The 18,844-nt window shown below is 36.4% G+C and overlaps 1 protein-coding gene across 1 annotated transcript in view; it reads left to right on the top strand.

Moving 5' to 3' along the window:
* Positions 1-18,377, top strand: part of LOC120534604 (GTPase IMAP family member 4-like) — a gene marked incomplete at its 3' end in the record, with an annotated part of 29,943 nt that extends 11,566 nt beyond the window's left edge. Inside the window, 4 exon segments of the mRNA XM_039762192.1 lie at positions 307-362; positions 3,815-3,861; positions 17,665-18,142; positions 18,144-18,377. Coding sequence (XP_039618126.1) covers positions 342-362; positions 3,815-3,861; positions 17,665-18,142; positions 18,144-18,377 — 780 coding nt within the window.
* Between the last annotated feature and the right edge of the window lie 467 nt (positions 18,378-18,844).

The following is an 18,844-nucleotide window of genomic DNA, read 5'->3' as shown; positions in this document are numbered from 1 at the left end:
TTGTTAAGGGTAAATTTTGCACAAACATTAGGAAGTTTTTCTTTACACAAAGAACGATAGACACTTGGTATAAGCTACCAAGTAGTGTGGTTGACAGTAAGACTTTAGGGACTTTTAAAACTCGACTTGATGTTTTTTTGGAAGAAGTAATAGGATAGGACTGGCAAGCTTTTTTGGGCTGAATGGCCTGTTCTTGTCTAGAGTGTTCTAATGTTATAATAATCCTGATATAGCCTTGACTGTATTCTTTTACCTTTGTTAAAATCCCTAACTCAAACTTTCAATAAATGTGTTCTTTTTCCACAGGGTGAAGTCTTATTTGGTGAATTAAACTGACAAGAATGAACAAAATAGAGCAACAGGTATTCTTTAATTGTTAATCAAATTTATTTTTATATCTAGAGAAGGTACGAATTTGTATAATAGTGCTTGTGTAGTGATAAATGTTTTATCAGTATTAGTACTCTGTAATAAGGTTTCCATAATTTGCAATAGTGGATGGTTAAAAAGTGAACTATATTGTATTTTAATTTTCATTTCATGGTATGCAAGCTGCAGAGATACCAACTACATCTTTAGGATGGGATCATGCCATAGTATTCTTTATGTAACAATTTTGTTGTTTTATTTTATTTTGTTTACATTTTATTTTCTTTCATTTTATTTTGCTTTATTTTTCATTTCAATGTTCATACACTGCAGTGGGTTGGCACCCTGCCCAGGATTGGTTCCTGCCTTGTGCCCTGTGCTGGCTGGGTTTGGCTCCAGCAGACCCCGTGACCCAGTGTTCAGATTCAGCGGGTTGGAAAATGGATGGATGGATGGATATTCATACACATATTGGTCATATTGGTCTCCATGAAGTCAGAGGTCACTTGGCGTACAAATAATATGCCTTGCAACTATGCAGCATCATAACAGTCAGACACACAAAATGATGTATAAACATATAGTCAGTCAGTCATTAGCTGACCCACATTTCCTGAACAGCGTCACAGGAGTCTGCTGCAGTCTATCCCAGCTAGCACAGGGTGCAAGGCAGGAACAAACTCTGGACAGGGCTCCATGGGATCTATCTATCTATCTATCTATCTATCTATCTATCTATCTATCTATCTATCTATCTATCTATCTATCTATCTATCTATCTATCTACCATCACAGAGTGAAAGCACACGCACACACACACACACCAAATACACACTAGGTTCAATTTAGAGTCACCAAGTCACTTGACCTGCGTATCTTTGGAATGAGGGAAAAAACCAGAGCACCCAGAGGATACCCACATACTGTAGACATCACGAGAACATGCAAACTCTATACAGGGAGGAACAGGGGTGCTAACCCTGGTCTCCTTACTATAAGACAACGGTGCTACCACTGTGCCACCTTATAGACATACAGAGCTACTAAATGTTTATGTGATTATGTCACCAAAATAATATTGTAATAAAGCCAGGGTAAAACTTTTTTACAGAAAAAGTAATTCTAACAAAGAGAACCAGAGAATCTCTGGTTGCAGTTGGATGCGTGATTTAGAAGTTACCACGTACCATCTGCATTTTTTTTCTCTGTCTCTCTGTCGCTAAGCCCTCTAAAACCATAACATTTGAATGTTACATTCTTATCACAAGCATCACCATGGACCATGCCAATGACAGCTGTGTTTTTAATTATTTATTATTTTATCAGTGTGTATATCATAGTTCTGTATTTCCTAAAAGGCTACACTACAAAAGCAATTGTATAGTTGCTGTTGTAACTATAACATTCAAAGCAGATTGATAATATTTTTCTTTATTTTTTACAATAAAGGATTCTGCATTACTTTTACAAGAAACCCTATTAAACGATGGTAGCCAGTGTAAATGATGCATTTGCATATTCTTTTTCCTTGAGAAATCCTCTCCTGCAACTTTTAGTGACATTATTAAATACTGTTGCCCAAGTTAAAATTGCTGTCTCTCTTCAACAGACAACTCGAAAATAATCACCAAAAAAGTGTCATACATTTACACTGTTTTGGTAAACGTTTAGAAAAAATAATAATTATTTCAGTTGTTTTATTGTTAAAGTGTCCACAAAAGCATTTTAGCTATTTAAGGTTCTTTTTCATTGGTGGACAAGTTAATCATAGAAATGCCTAAACAATGTTCATGAGCTTATTAAGCTTGATTCATATCCCACAATATTTACTTCTGGAATCTGTAACAAGAGCAGGCTACACACAGCTGAGACCAGTTTTGCTTTCAGTTTTTCATCTCTGAAATTAATTAACTCTTAATCTTGGAATACCTTAACAATGGCTGAGACCAATCTTGCTTTGTTTCAAGAGCTGAACTATATCTACCAAGGGCTAGCTACCCTAAAAGATTTTCCCTAGCCTGAGTGGGACACACCCAGTTATATTAGTAGACGTCATGTGACCTAGTTTAGGATCTTACAGAACCTGGATAAGTATCCCAGTCACACATCCTAAAGAACCTTTGATCCTCTGCTGATTGCTAGTGTCACAGAAATCACCAGGTAGTTTTAATGAGATGATGACAACATTTTATTTCTATCTAAACTGATGTTTATTTGAAGAGAAACCAGGAATCTTAAATACTAGAAGTTTGGGTCAGGTCAGTGTCACATTGAGGAGCTTGCATTGGTACAGTGTATTGGCACATCCACCACATGACAAAACACATCAGGATAATGCTTTGCAATCCTCCAGGCACACACACGGTCCAGTCCCACCCCCCAGAAATAACCATTTGTCTGCTGCAGCCAGGTGTTATATAGGAGTTCTCATGGACTGGTCACGCAGCTCGGTCCTCAACAATGAGTATCCTGTGAGCTGGATCATCCGCTAGAATCGCCTCCATATGGCCATAGTGCGTAACTGATGCTCCCTCACAATGCAGGTAATGTACCTCATTCAAGACTTTATGAGCAATATTGAGAGTTTTATTCAACAGATTGTAAAAGCAAAATATTTTATGCCAATAAACACAGTTAGGCAAAAAAAAATCACTATGAAATTGAAATGGCATCACAAAATGGCATCATGTTTTTTTGTCACAAATTTTGGAATGCAGAATACACAGCTAGGATTGATGTGATGTGGAGAAAACAAAACGCACCAGAACTGAAAAATAATTATTTGATATTTGTGATTTGTGAGCTGAATGCAGCTGATGCAAAGACAGTTCTTTTAAGCCGGGACTTGGCTGATTAAAGAAATTTTGACCAATTACTTTCAGGCAGAAGCCATGTGTGATTAGAGCTGGTGTACTGAGGGTAGACAGGGAAAAGGTGCTTTTTGGGTCTTAGAAGAGCACAATCCATAAATAACATATTCAAATACACACAAATGGTAGTTCCGCCATAACTGTCAAATTTCATACAAGCTCATAGAATATGCCAAATGTGTGAGTGTTTATAAGGTGAGGGACCATCGAGAAGCCAGAAGCCATCTGCAAGAAGAGTGCTACCTGGGCTCCATAGAACTGCACATACATATTTCTCTCATTTGCTTATTTCCACCATGGTTACTGAAGGATCATATATACAGGTTCTAGGTTGTCCTGTATTTCTAAAAAAGAATGCCTTGCGAAGGAGCAAGAGTTCCCTGCTGGAGACACAAGCACAACCAAATATTTTGTAATGAGACAAACAAATTTAAAGAATGTAATGTTTGATATAGTCAAAGAACTAAATTTTGAAAATTACAATTAAACATGCATCACATGATGGAATTGCCCGTGATCCATTTTATTGTACATGTACAGTAATTGATTTTATGGGGGTATTTTTGTAATTTCAGAAAGGACCTTCTACACTTGAGTCACAAGAAAAAAAGAAATCCATAAGGTATTTAAAGAGCTTTCAAGAATGAGTATTATCATTGGGTGGGAGTAGTTGGGTTGGGTTACTTTGTATGCTTATTATTTATTTATTGATATATCCTGTCAATTTGTCTTTAGTTAAAAAAGTTGATCACAAAAAAGAATAAGATTACTACCATAAAATTTGAATTGGCATGTAAATATATAATTGCCATTCATTGTGTTAATGTATTTATGTACTTTTCATCCACAACAATGTCAGTTGCATTACATAGAATTTAAAGAAGCTCATACTAAATATCAATCAATATAAACGTATACCATTTGAACATAACAAATTATCCTTCCTAGACAGCCCAGAAAATATCGAGATAAGTCAGTTAAAAACAGTTCCAGAATGAAAATGCTAAGTTAATGCATTATACAAATCAAAGTTAAACAGTGTTATGAAACACTGTAGTCTTGATAGCCCTAGCCCTAAGAAGTGTGTGATGAAATAAATAAAAGGATTTTCTTTTAAAAAATCACCTATCAAAAATATACAATTGTACTTTTTAGCCAGGTCACATAGCAAGTTTCCAGATACATTCACAAACAATCACTGGGGAATGCATGCACCTTAGTTGCTCTCCAGTCCTCACCCCTTACACTTGAGCGTCTACCATTGAATATTTCAATCTCTATACCAGTGTTAAACAACTAAAAAGGACTTTAATTTACATGTAGGGGGATCTGTGATGTTAGTCTTGTCCCTTACTTTCCTGGGTCTGCCTTGGGCGGAACTTATTATAGAAATCAATGCAAACTCTTTCACTGACCCACTTTTAGACTGAGTTCCACCCATAATTAATAAATGTGTTCCACCTGCCTCTCCCGCTCTGGCCAAGCTTGTTTCTGATTTGACATTGGTTGATTCATTTCGAGTCTTTAACCCATCTGCTAAAGAATCCTTTTTCTTTTCTACGTGTCACAAACCTTCCTCCAGAACTTTTTCTCTTAACATATCGTTCCACCTTCTATCTGATTTCAGATTTTCCATGTTAAATCCAACCATCCATCCATTATCCAACCCGCTATATCCTAACTACAGGGTCACAGGGTCTGCTGTAGCCAATCCCAGCCAACACAGGGTGCAAGGCAGGAAACAAACTCCGGGCAGGACACCAGCCCATCGCAGCCATGTTAAATCTTCATCTTCAATTTTTTCAAACTGCCACACTGCACTGAATTTATTCTACAGACCTCATGCATTTGAATGAATGTATTGAGGTAAATGTAAACTTGTAAAGCAATCTTTTCTTTGTGTACAGCAGATGGCTATTAATTGATTTATAAGAGAGTTTCTTATTTCTTTTGCTGCCAGTTGCACACATAAGGCATGGGAATATCTGATCTTGAATATCACTTACACAAATTTGAGGGATCCCAACCCTAATATCTGATCCACAATATGAATCTCGTATCTCTCAGGTTGAGGCAGAACTCAATGACTGTCTTTTAAAGAAAGCTAAATTTCAAAACCATGTACCCATACCAAATTGTATTTGTGAAACTTCAGAAAAAGTGACACTGACTTCTTAAACTCTCAGATAATTGTAGATGAAATTAAAAGGCTTTATTCTCTCTCGTTAAAGGTAAGGCACCAGCACCTGACAAGGATACAGCCTTAATAGTTTGGTTCAAGCTCGCACAGCTGTTGCCCCTTTGGCTTTCATATCTTTCCTATTTCAATTCTGCCATGTTCAGATTGCTTCTTAAATCTGACAGGGATCTTACAGATTGTTCTAGCTACAGGCTACTTTCCTTGATGAACTTTAATGTAAAATTGTTTGTCAAACTTGTGACCTCTCATCTTCAAATTGTTATATGTAAGCTTGTTCACTCCGACTTCATTTGCAGTGAATAGATGAATAACCGTTGTTGCTTGCTACATATTATTAGTAAGGATCACTCCTTATCAGCATCTTGTGGCACTCTTTTCATTAGATGCCGAGAAGGTTTTGACATGCTGAATTGAAGCTTTCTGTGGAACATGTTGTAAAAGATATTTCCATGTTAAATTTTACCGTATTTTGGAAGAGACAAGAAAATATCTCATTCCTTGGACTAATCTTACTTTTTCCTTTCAGTTCTATTTATCTAGAATAAAGACAAACCACATTGAACTATGTGAGCATAAAACTACCTCTCCTCCCTGCCTCAATTTTTAGAAAATTCACTACAGCTCTCATACTTCAGATGAAATGCACATCACATGAGGATTAACCAATTAGTTCTCATCTTGGCTAGGGCTGATGGAGATGTGTACCTTCCCAGCTCCAAGCCTTACTATTGTGCCTTTGTTTTGCATCCCTTATCTTTTTGTTGTTTTTTCTCTTCACCCTTCATGGATCTTAATGGAAACTAAAGTAACTCTGCGCAGCATCAAATATTCTGCACCAAATGAAGTCTATCTCTAACAAATTAGGTTTTATTATTTCATATGTCAAGTCAAGACACGATTGCATTTTGTGTAGAAATGGTGTTTGCAGACCCCTCTCTTTTATAATAAAGCTCCAAATACAGTATTGTTGTTCCACTTTAGGTATTTTTGGGGAATCACAGTTTCTTTCATTCCACGATCTTTTTTTTTAATTTTCACTACATTCTTGCACTTTCTTCTTTTACCTACAGCTCAGGTTGGTCTTTAAAATATGTGGCATCTTTTTTATTATTCCCTATCTCATCTCATTCTTTTTCAAAACAGTTTTCAATTAAAACATGCCTCAGTGCTTTATGCACATCTCCAAGATACTGGTAAAAGAATCTCACCATTATTGTTAAGTGGGATTCTATGGAACTGGAAGTCAATCATTAAAGAAATCAAAAACTGCTCTAAAATTGAAACACCAGTTAAATCAGTATAAAATTCTTCATGGATTTATACAACTTTTTAAAATTATGTAAAGGTTTAGCCTCCTACCCAATTTATGATCTCTTACAGTACTTGGTTCCTTTTTCATATGTTTTGATCTAGCCATTCTGCAGCATTTTGTGGACATCCATTGTCACCTCTCTTTTACTTGTTTGGGATGTCTTTATTCCTTGTTCTCCTCAACTTTTTAACTTCTTGATTTTTCATTATATTCTTTTTTCATCCTCTAATAAGAACTTGATTTCAGTAAGTTCTTTAGCTGCTAGGATCTTCCTGGCATCTCTTTGGGAAAAGCAAGATCAATGTCTAGTAAATTCCCAGAGGAACTTATTTTATAATGTATTTCTTTTAGAACTTTCAGCAACTCATGTTAAATTCTCTTCTCAATCCATTATATCATCCATGGAAAAAGGAGATGCACTTATTAAAATTGCTTATTTTGTTGTAATTTGGATGTGTAAGGTGTGCAGGTAGTACTTCTTGTTCTGTTCAGCCATCTCCGAAAGGGGAAGGGTGGAACAGTTGCCAGTGGGATGGGGACTTTATCTTTTTTGATATTGAACTTTTCTTATCTGGTTGTCCCCATCTTCTTTTGACTATATGAACTTGTCACTGAAACACACTGAAAACTAACTACATACAAATCTGAAATAACGAGGCAACAATCTAGATTTCTCGTAACATGAGAAGTGATGGTTACAGATAAATGGGCTAAGCACATTCAGTACACAGATTACAAAAGCCATGAATCTAAACGGAATACCATTGACAAAAATGGAATACACTTACTAGGAATATGAATACTAATGAACCACAATCTGAGTACACAACTTTTCCAGAAGACAGCTGTCCACCACAGAATAAAATGTTCTTGCCAAAGGATTAAAGTTCAGTGACAAAGATGCATCCGACACACATCATGCAAACCAAAAATATACCGGCAGACAATGCACAAAAATAAAGTGTGTTGTGGCCAACCAGTTACATGCAAAATTTCTGGGAGTGCTTGTCTCTATTATAAAAAAATCTTGGAAGGAGACAAAGACGTGATTTTCTCTGAGAGACACTTATCGTCCCGTGAGACAAGTCCACACCCAGGGCTGGAAATAAAGAAAAAGAGTAGATGACAACGTAGAACATAGTAAAGAATTCAAAAATGTTTATGCGGCACACATGCAGAGCAGGTTAGATATAATGGAAGTATGAAAATTCTAAAGTCTCAAAAAGGATAGTAAAGATCACCTTAAGCGCAAACAAATGGAAATTATTACTCTGTGAAATAACGGAACAGCGAAAAGAGATTAAATATATTGTTTGGATTTAAACTTTAAATTGGAGACTTGTAGATCATTTAATTTGTGATGCCAGCGAGAATTAAAAGATTCCAAAACGTTGGCACAGTATGAAGTCCGTGAGACGGAGACTTTTAACATGAGATTCTTTCAAGTCATGCCCTACTTACAACTATTTTCAAACAAGACCACTGTCATCTAACCTCAGTGGTGTGAATGTTTTTGTCAGTCACAATTCCTGTGCTCTCAGATCTTATTTGTGTGAAAGCTTTTGGCAGACACACTTCCTGCACTCTCATCTCTTATAAATTTTATGACATGAGATTCTCATGTCAAAATTAATATGTTTTAGATGACATGTCAACGACTAAGTGAAGAAGAAAGAGCATGGACAAACATTCGATGAAGTCATTTTATTAATTAGAGAGAAACAAACGATATTCACTCACAGGCAGTTATAAGTTGCATTATCACGATGCAAGTCCAAACATAGAATCAAAATTCAATGCGATCTTGAAAAGATTAATTCCAAATATTGTTTTACTAAAGTTTTAAACTAAAAGTGAAAATAATGTATATATAACAATTCCCAAGAAAATGACAATCTCTTAAAATTGTATTTTTGGCGTCTCCATGAAGACAACTTTTATTATGCTTCCGTAATAGAAGGAACTGGGGGAGTGAACACGCACAGGGCATTACCTAACCTGGAGCACTAGATGGCTGACCCCCCCGGGTTGCTACAACAACAACAACAACATTTATTTATATAGCACATTTTCATACAAACAGTAGCTCAAAGTGCTTTACATAATAAAGAATAGAAAAATAAAAGACACAATAAGAAAACAAAATAAATCAACATTAATTAACATCGAATAAGAGTAAGGTCAATGGCCAGGGGGGACAGAAAAAACAAAAAAAACTCCAGACGGCTGGAGAAAAAATAAAATCTGTAGGGATTCCAGACCATGAGACCCTCCAGTCCCTCTGGGCATTCTACCTAACATAAATGAAACAGTCCTCTTTGGATTTAGGGTTCTCACGGAAGGGCTTGATGATGATGGTCACGTAGACTTCTGCCTTTTAATCCATCCATCATTGTTGGAGCATCATGAAGCTTTGAGTAGGTGGAGGTGGCGCAGGCCACCACCACAAAGAAACCGGAAAAGAAACAGAAAAGAGAGTAGGGTCAGTACGATTTTAGAGCCACCATGAATAGTTATTATGATGAATTGAACATACAGAGTATCAGGATTAAGTTAAAGTGAAGTTATAAAAGGCCATGTTAAAGTAATGTGTTTTCAGCAGTGTTTTAAAGTGCTCTACTGTATCAGCCTGGCGAATTCCTATTGGCAGGCTATTCCAGATTTTAGGTGCATAACAGCAGAAGGCCGCCTCACCACTTCTTTTAAGTTTTGTTCTTGGAATTCTAAGGAGACACTCATTTGAGGATCTGAGGTTACGATTTGGAATATAAGGTGTCAGACATTCCGATATATAAGATGGGGAGATTATTTAAGGCTTTATAAACCATAAGCAGAATTTTAAAGTCAATCCTGAATGACACAGGTAACCAGTGTAGTGACATCAAAACTGGAGAAATGTGTTCGATTTTCTTTTCCTAGTTAGGATTCTAGCAGCTGCATTCTGCACTAGTTGCAAACGATTTATGTCTTTTTGGGTAGTCCTGAGAGGAGTGCGTTACAGTAATCTAGTCGACTGAAAACAAAGCGTGAACTAATTTCTCAGCATCTTTCAGTGATATAAGAGGTCTAACTTTACTTATGTTTCTTAAGTGAAAAATGCTGTCCTAATGATCTGATTAATATGTGATTTAAAATTCAGATTACAGTCAACAATTACCCCTAAGCTTTTTACCTCCGTCTTGACTTTTAATCCTAATGTATCCAGTTTATTTCTAATAGCCTCATTGTATCCATTATTGCTGATCACTAAGATTTCAGTTTCTCTTTATTTAACTTGAGAAAGTTACTATTCATCCATTCTGAGATACAAGTCAGACATTGTGTTAGTGAATCAAGAGAATGGGTCATCAGGTGCTATTGATAAGTACAGCTGTGTGTCATCAGCATAGCTGTGGTAGCTCACGTTGTGCCCTGAGATAATCTGACCTAACGGAAGCATGTAGATTGAGAATAACAGCGGACCCAGGATAGAGCCTTGTGGAACACCATATTGGATATCATGTGTCTTGAGTTGTAATTACCACAACTAACAAAAATTTTCTCCCTGTCAGGTAGGATTCAAACCAATTTAAGACACTGCCAGAGAGGCCCACCCATTGACTAAGGCGATTTCTAATGGTGTCAAATGCAGCACTCAGATCTAAGAGGATGAGAACAGATAAATGGCCTCTGTCTGCATTCACGCAAATCATTTACTACTTTAACGAGTGCAGTTTCTGTGCTGTGATTTGTTCTAAAACCCGACTGAAATTTATCAAGAATAGCATGTTTATTTAGGTGGTCATTTAACTGCATAATGACTGCCTTCTCCAGAACTTTACTTAAGAAAGGCAGGTTAGAGATGGGTCTAAAATTTTCAAGAGCGAGGGTCAAGATTATGTTTCTTAAGTAGGGGTTTAACTACAGCAGTCTTAAGACAGTCTGGGAAGACCCCAGTATCTAATGACGAATTTACTATGTCAAGAACATTATCAATTAGCAGCCTGATACTTCTTTGAAAAACCTTGTTGGTATTGGGTCAAGGACGCAGGTGGAGGTTTTAATTGAGATATTATTTTTGTAAATCAGGTAAATCTATCCTAGTGAAAGAGTTTAATTTGTTTATAACAGGATGCTGGGGTTTAGGAGGATCCTTAGTGTTGGGGAGATATACTATGTTATTTCTAATAGCATTAATTTTTGATTGAAAATACAGCATAGCCTCACAGGTTTTACTGGAAGTACTTAGGAGGCATTCCTTTGAGTTACCTGGGTTTAGTATCAATTGTAGAAAATAAGACTCTGGGATTACTAGCATTGTTATTTATAATCTTGAGAAATAGCAGCCTCTCAAGACGGACAGTGTTATTGTATTCTGTTATTTTGACTTTTAATATTTCATAGTGGATAGTAAGTTTAGTCTTCCTCCATTTACGCTCAGCTCTACGGCATGTTCTCTTTAAATCAGACACTCTTTGGGTCTTCCATGGTATAACAATGCTAGAAGAACTATGTCAACAGCAGCTCTCACTTTAGTATTAAATCTTTCCACCTTACTATTTACATTATCCTCGCTATTATAGTTGGCACTATAAACGGACTGATTGCTTAGAATGTTTGTAAGTTTTAAAGCTGCTGCTGAGTCAAAGAAGCGTTTTTAACAATATGCTTCTCATGAGTGTTTTTATCATTATTTCTATATTAAAAAGTAGAAGAAAATGGTCTGATAGACCAATATCAATGATCTGTTTTATATCAACTTTCAGTCCTTTAGTAATCACTAAGTCTAACGTATGACCTGCTTTATGTGTAGGCTGATTTATGAGCTGTCTCAAATCAAAAGAATCCAGGAGGTTCATAAATTCTTTTACTTTTAGATCACACTGATTATCTATATGAAAATTAAAGTCGCCAACTATTAGGAGTGTGTCATAGTTAATAATTAAAATTGACATTAAGTCAGAGAATTCCTCAAAAAGACGTTGAATTTTGGAGGTCTATACACGGATAATACTAGAACTTGAGAATCTCCATGATAACAACGCGAGATACTCAAAGGACTTGAACTTACCAAAACTGACATCTTTACATTTTAATCGGCTCGAGTAAATGTTTGCCAAGCTGCCCCCCTCTTTTTCCCTGGCGGTTTGCGCGAGTAAAACTGTAATCCGGAGGCGCAGATTCGATTAAAACAGCCGCTGTCTGAATTAAGCCACATTTCACTTAGTGCAATAAAATCTATTTTTATCACTAATAAGATCGTTGATAAAAACGTTTTGTTAGTTAAAGCTCTAACATTTAATAGTGCCATATTTAATGTTTGGAGGTGCAGAGATGAATACTATGTGCGTTATTGATATTTGGAATAGGAACTAAATTATTTTATTAGCCACTCTGTGTGTATTTTTGTTTAATCTGTGATCTGTTTTTATAGTTTTAATACATTGTTCCTCTAAAATAGTAATTTTAATTAGATTATTGGAGTTTATGCTGCATTTCCTAGATTTTCTACATTACATTGAGATCGCTATCGACGATCCAGACGCCCAGGGATGTTGCCCGATCCGGAGTTGGGAGAAAGGAGACAGAGCTTGTGAGGAGGGAGTAGAGGCCAGAGAGAGAATGAGAGAGAAGAGAAATGGGGTTGCAGTTTTGTACATTGTGAGGAAAAAAAGGAGAATAAACGTGTGTGTTTTGACTTTCTAGTGTCTGTCTGTCTGTGTCCAGGGGCTGACCTTCCACACTGGTTAATCAAACCTGGTCATGGGCAAGCAAGGTGAGCAGGGGCAGATCCCTAGTTTCTTTAAAAGAACAGAAGGTTTTAAGTTCTAAGGATAACAGCATTATTATTACACCAGCCGCCAAAGGAGGTACAACAGTTGTATTAGACAAAGAACAGTATGTCACAGCAATAGGAGAAATGGTCTCTGACACCACTATTTATGAACAACTAACCAGCGACCCAACTAACAGACTCAACACCAATCCGAATAAGATCTGGAGTAACAACCGTCTAAACTCACAGGAATATTACAGAATGAAATCTTATTATGCAAGCTACCCTGAATTCTATGGCCTCCCAAAATACATAAAACCCTTTGTAAAAGATGCAACAGGAGGCAACAAAAGGTTTGGGGTTTTCCGCCCCTTATATTGTCGACACTCCAGACTTTATCCAAAAAATAATTCGGTCAGACATAAACAAAACAAGATTCATGGTCGTAGTAAGCTGGCGCGCGTGGGTCCCTTCAGGTAGGGCGCCAGGATGGACGCCCACGGACCGCTGCCACTGCTCCGGTGGCCGCCCTTTCAAGATGCCGAGGTATGATTCGACATCGCCGGCCTCTGTCATAGGCACTAGGGGTGGAGCCGTGAGGCGAGGTGAGTCAGATCTTGTTCTCCGGGCCTTGGCCAGCTGGGCCTTCGTTTGCTCCAACTCCCAGTTGGTCGCGGCCTGTGCTTGCTGCAGGGCGCATTTGGTCACTCATCCCTGGAGTACCGAAGTTCAAGTCCTGTCCTTCAGAAATTTTATCGGACAACTATCCTGCCGGCTATGCCAATGTAAAAGATGCAACAGGAGGCAACAAAAGGTTTGGGGTTTTCTGCCCCTTATGTTGTCGACACTCCAGACTTTATCCAAAAAATAATACAGTCAGACATAAACAAAACAAGATTCATGCGCGACACCATACTAGGCGTCGTAACCATTTTATATGGGAGGAGCCGGAAGTGCAGGAATGCTGGGAAGGAGTCGTGATGGATGATGGGACTGCTGACGCCATTGAAGATGGCGGAGGAAGGGCGAAGTGATCGTACTGTGGGCAAGGTCTTTATGGCGGAGCATCTTTAGTTCTGGAAAACAAAGAAACAAGGTTAGTACCCGCCATTCCCCCGCTTAACGCCCTTCAAACGTGTTTTAAGATCCATCCGCGGTCTACTAATCGCATGCGTGACACCTGTCTAAAATTCAAACCGGTTGTGCAGTCTAAAAGGTGGTCCAACTTATAACTCATCTAAATGACTTTTCAAATGCTTAAACATTTAACATATGATTCAGAATATTCTGTTAATAGCACCAAGATGGCATTACAGCTTCTGAAAAATGTATCCATCACTGACAATCAGATCATGGTCTTGTCTGATATTGTGTCACTGTGCACCATGATTCCAATTCATTTGGCCACAGAAGCTTTACAAACAAAGCTAAATAACAACCCCACCATAACAACACAAATGAAGTTGGCCACGAGCAATATAATGCATCTAGTTTCACTTTGCCAGAAATCTCACATTTATTTTAATAGGAAATACTACAGATAAAAACAAGGCATGCCAATTGGATAACTATTATCAGGACTCTTAGCGGAACTGGTAATGATTTGAGAGCATGGCTCTAACACAGTACACACTGAAACCTTGGATATGCTAAGTTGATGACATATTCATCATATTAAAAATTGACCAGCTCAATGATTTCTATAACCACATTAACGCAATAAAACTTCATAAAAGAGAAAGAGACAAATTATTAAAATCAAAAAACAAAAAACAACACAAAGCTCCTTTAAAATTTTATTATTTTCTTGACAGGATTCAAATGGTTTTCAGAAAAAAGGATGAAGAATAATCTCAATGACACCAAATCTAGTACCTTAAATACAGGGGTCAAATACATTAAATCCAATAACAAAAAGAAGAAAAGATTTAAAAAAAGCTGAATCATAAACCTACTGCTGGAGCTGCTGTGCCTCGCCAGCGTTCTCTTAAATACTGCTGTAGATAGAACCCCAGCTACCGTAAATAGGTAGCCTACCTCTTTAGGTTCCACATACTGTACATTAAGCAGGGCAATGAACAGTCTGACACAGGCACTTAAAATAATACAAAATTGAAAAATAATTAATGAACAACATCATATTACATTGGCAAAATACAGGCAGAACAAAAAAAAAATAGAACTAATATCAACATTTGAATAATAATAAATAAATTATAAAAAGGTTAAATAACCAAGGAATAAACTTAAGCTAGACAGTAGCCCTGGGTGTTCCATAACAGATGAGATTAAAACCCAGAAATAAAAAGTGGTTTCCATAGCCAGGTCTGGGTCTTCTCCAGGCTGTGGCATGAGACATGTAGAGGCAATAGTGATCTTTGGGCCTTTAGGTTCACCCTTCAGTTTCAGACTCTTGGCCTAGCACTTGGTAATGGTGATCATCTTATTTAACAAATTTGGTTTCTTGTTGTAAGCTTCAAGCCTCTGTCGCCCTATAGTTCACATCCCTAACCTTACTTAATCCTTCAATAAAACCCATGAACCCCCTCACACTAAGAAAATGTAAGAATCAATGTCAAAATAATATTTTATTTATTAAAGAACAATGCAAAATACAATTAATTGTATTTTTATTGAGTATATTAATTAAAAATATTGAAATAACATAAAGTATAATACTTTAAGCTTCTTGCTTACTTTAACTGTTACAACTGCCTACTCCACAAGAACTCAAACCAGGCTAAGAGAAGAAAGCAGAAAAGTCAACCTGAACAACAATATATGGAAATCTACATAATGCCTGAGTACAAAATTCTGACAAACAAATTGAAATATTCAGCAATTTTTTAAGCTACAGGAGGTAGTTTTCTGAAGGTATTAATTGCAAATAAGTAAGGAATAGGACTACAGCAAACTAAAAACATTACAGTAAACATAAACATAGAAAATATACAGGAATGGGAGAAAATGACAACATTTCGTAAAGTGAAAAACATAACAAAACAAAGACAAAATCCTAAAGAGTGATTTTTCTGCATTAAGTGCAAGAAGCACAGCTTGTTGATGCAATGTGAAATAAGTGATACGTTTTCCTCAGTAATTTAACTTATTATTAAAATGTTTAGAACAACTTTCAGCTTTATCTTCTCAACAAAGTTTTCAAGTTTCTATCATTTCCTTAATGAAATTAGTTATGTACAATAATAGAATAGGATTGTTTCATTCTAATATGTGAAACAGTCTTCATGCCTAGTCCTGCAAGTCTGTTTTTGACTGAAGATCTGAGTCAATTGCCTCTTCAGTGTTCCCCGTACCCTTGGTGCAGTGTTCAACCTGAAATTTCCTGTTTAGCAATGGGGCTTGAAGGTCATCATTTCTATTCATTTTTGTTTAATCATGTTTGCAATTCCTGTTCTGAATTCTGGTATAAAATACCAAATTGAGTCTAGTGTTCAAAATGTTTTTCCAACAACGTTAATTAGGCTTGAGCCTACACAGTTGTAAACCAAAGGATAAACCCATAATCAGAAATCCTAAATAGTCAGCACCAAAAAGTTATAATAAGAGACATAAACAGTGAAAGCAGAAACCTTGACAACCTGCATGAGATATTGGCATGGCTTAGCTATTAGATAAACAAACAGGCTTCATGGACTGAATGGTTTCCTCTCATTTATCAAATTTCTTATATTATACCTTCTTATAATTGTCAAAATTGTCTCTTTAAAAATAGTGGACATTTATTACAAAAAAATGAATAATACAAATATTACAAAGTGCAAAAATTATAATAAATAGAGACCAGAACAAACACAGTCAGTATGAATATTAATACTGAAAAATCCACAAAGACAAAACCAAAGCAAGCAAACATAAACCAGAAAATCCACAAAAGTGGTCATGAAAAAGATTCTACTACATCCATCTGGATGGAGAGCCTGACCTCTCTGTCTGGGATATACAGGCTCAGGGTTGTCCTCCAAAGCTGAATTGTCACTTTGGCCCTTCCCTGAACTCCATATAAAGATGACAGAGCAAATAACTAAATGCATTAATACATAACTAATAGACAGCAAATATAAAAGTAACATTCAAAACACAAAGATATACATCATGATTAATGCCATAATATATAAATTAATATTTACCAAAAATAGAAATAATAAAACAAGTAGAAAAGTACTGTCAGGGATAAAGGTCCGGCTACACCATAATGATTTCTGTTCAAGCTTTTTCCAGTTGAGACAAGCATACACCAGTGAAGAAGCATGAAATGTCCAGTACTGTTTATATACTTATAGGCAACCAGAAAAATTGAAATAAAAATAAAATAATTAAAAAATGAAGAAAAAAGAGATCAACATCAGGAAAATATCAACTTTTACCCACCACTGAAATACATTTTTAAAAATCCCCAAGAAATCCTACATCTGCTCCTACATTTAGGAAAATAAATAGTATTATGTTTTTGTTTCAAAGAAACACAAGTATGTACAGTATGTAGAAAATTGTTTTTTAAATTGTTTTCTGGCCTGGGGCTGACCAGCCAACACCTGGGCAGGTGATAGTTACGCAGCATATGGAGACAAATGTTTAATCATTTGAAAATGGCATTTTAGCAGTTTTCTTTACTGGATAAATGTCTGACCTTTGAAATAAAGACATCTTAGTTACTGAAGTGAAAACCTTGTGCATGCTTGTAGTAGGCTATGCAGCAGCCATTTCGGCATTCTGTGAAGACAATGGGAAATTTAGAAAAACAGGAGCACCGCATTTTAACAGGGTAACTGTTAACTTTAAAAGTAACAGTAAGTAGAAAAATCACATCACTCATCCTCTAAAAAATTGCCTTATTGTCAGTCCTGGGAATAATGAATGGGGGCAAAGGTTAGTGCTTTCAAGCTACTGGAATTATTCAGCACAGTGTTACTGCACCATTCATTACTGTCATTGTGCAGAACAATTAAGGGGAGAGGCTTTACAAACTGGAGCTATTTATACTAGAAAAATAATGTAATAAATGTGCTCCTTCCTGCCTTTTTTGAGCAACTCAGAAGTCCAACTGTGACAATAGCTATGAGATACTTATATATACAGTTACACATAATCTTATACAGTGTGTATACTTAAGTTTTCATGTTTTTATTTTTTTTTTCAGACCAGAACCCTTTAGTCATGATGATGAGCACCTCAGAATTGTACTGGTTGGGAAGACTGGAGTTGGAAAAAGTGCTGTTGGGAATACCATATTGGGGTTTAAGGAGTTTAAATCAACAGCCTGTAGTAAATCAGTAACATCTAAGTGTGAAAAGAAAAAAACTAATGTTGATGGCACCAACGTGGCTGTAATTGACACCCCAGGGTTGTTTGACACAGAGCTTCGCGATTCAATAAAAGAAGAAATTGTAAAATGTGTTCAAAAGTCTTCTCCAGGACCTCATGCATTTTTGATGGTGATTCAGGTTGGAAGATTCACTGAAGAAGAAAAGAAAACTGTCGACCAACTTGTGGAAATGTTTGGAAAGGAGTGTTTGGAATATGTCATAGTGCTGTTCACCCATGCGGACGACCTAGATGAGGACATCACTATTAAAGAGTATATTGAGTCATCAGAAAAGATCTCAAGGACTTGGTTGAAAATGTGGTCACAGATATCATGCCTTCAATAATAAAGACATTAATAACCGTGAGCAGGTCGAAAAACTCTTGAGGAAAATAAAGAAAATGGTGGAAAAGAATGATGGTACCCATTATACTCATGCTATGTACCAAGAGGCAGAGCGGCTTATCAAGCAGAAAGAGATGGAGATAAAGAGAGAAGCTGAAGAGCAAAAGAAGAAGGAAGAAGAAGCACTCAAGAAGAGGGAGCAAAAATTAAAACAACAATTTCAGCAGAAAATGAAGGAGAAGGAAGAGGAACTAAAAGATAAAAATCAAAACGAAATTAAAAGAATTGAAAAAGAGAGAAAAGAGATGGAAGAAAAATTTAAGAATGAGAAGAAAAGACTCGAAGAAGAGAAGGTCAAAGTGCAAAGAGAAGCTCAAGAAAAGATGAAAGATGCAAGAAAAGAGGCAGAAAGAACAAATCTATTCAGTAAAGTGTGGAAATTTGTAACATCTCTTTTTAATGAGAAGAGTAGGTTCAAAGGTTCACTTACTGTATATTTAGTTTAGTTTAGTTTTTTGTTATTTCCTAAAAACTAGTCAAATGAGTTTGCAAATTATTCTGACTCCTCTCACGCAGTAATCACTGACATATTGTTTATTTTTTCTAATTCTTAATGTTAACAGTAGCCTATCAAATATTTGGAAAGAAGTTTATAAAATTCTGCCATATC

Source organism: Polypterus senegalus, chromosome 8 (genome assembly GCF_016835505.1).
Source record: "Polypterus senegalus isolate Bchr_013 chromosome 8, ASM1683550v1, whole genome shotgun sequence".
Taxonomy (NCBI): Eukaryota; Metazoa; Chordata; class Cladistia; order Polypteriformes; family Polypteridae; genus Polypterus; species Polypterus senegalus.
This window is presented reverse-complemented; position numbering and strand designations above follow the sequence as displayed.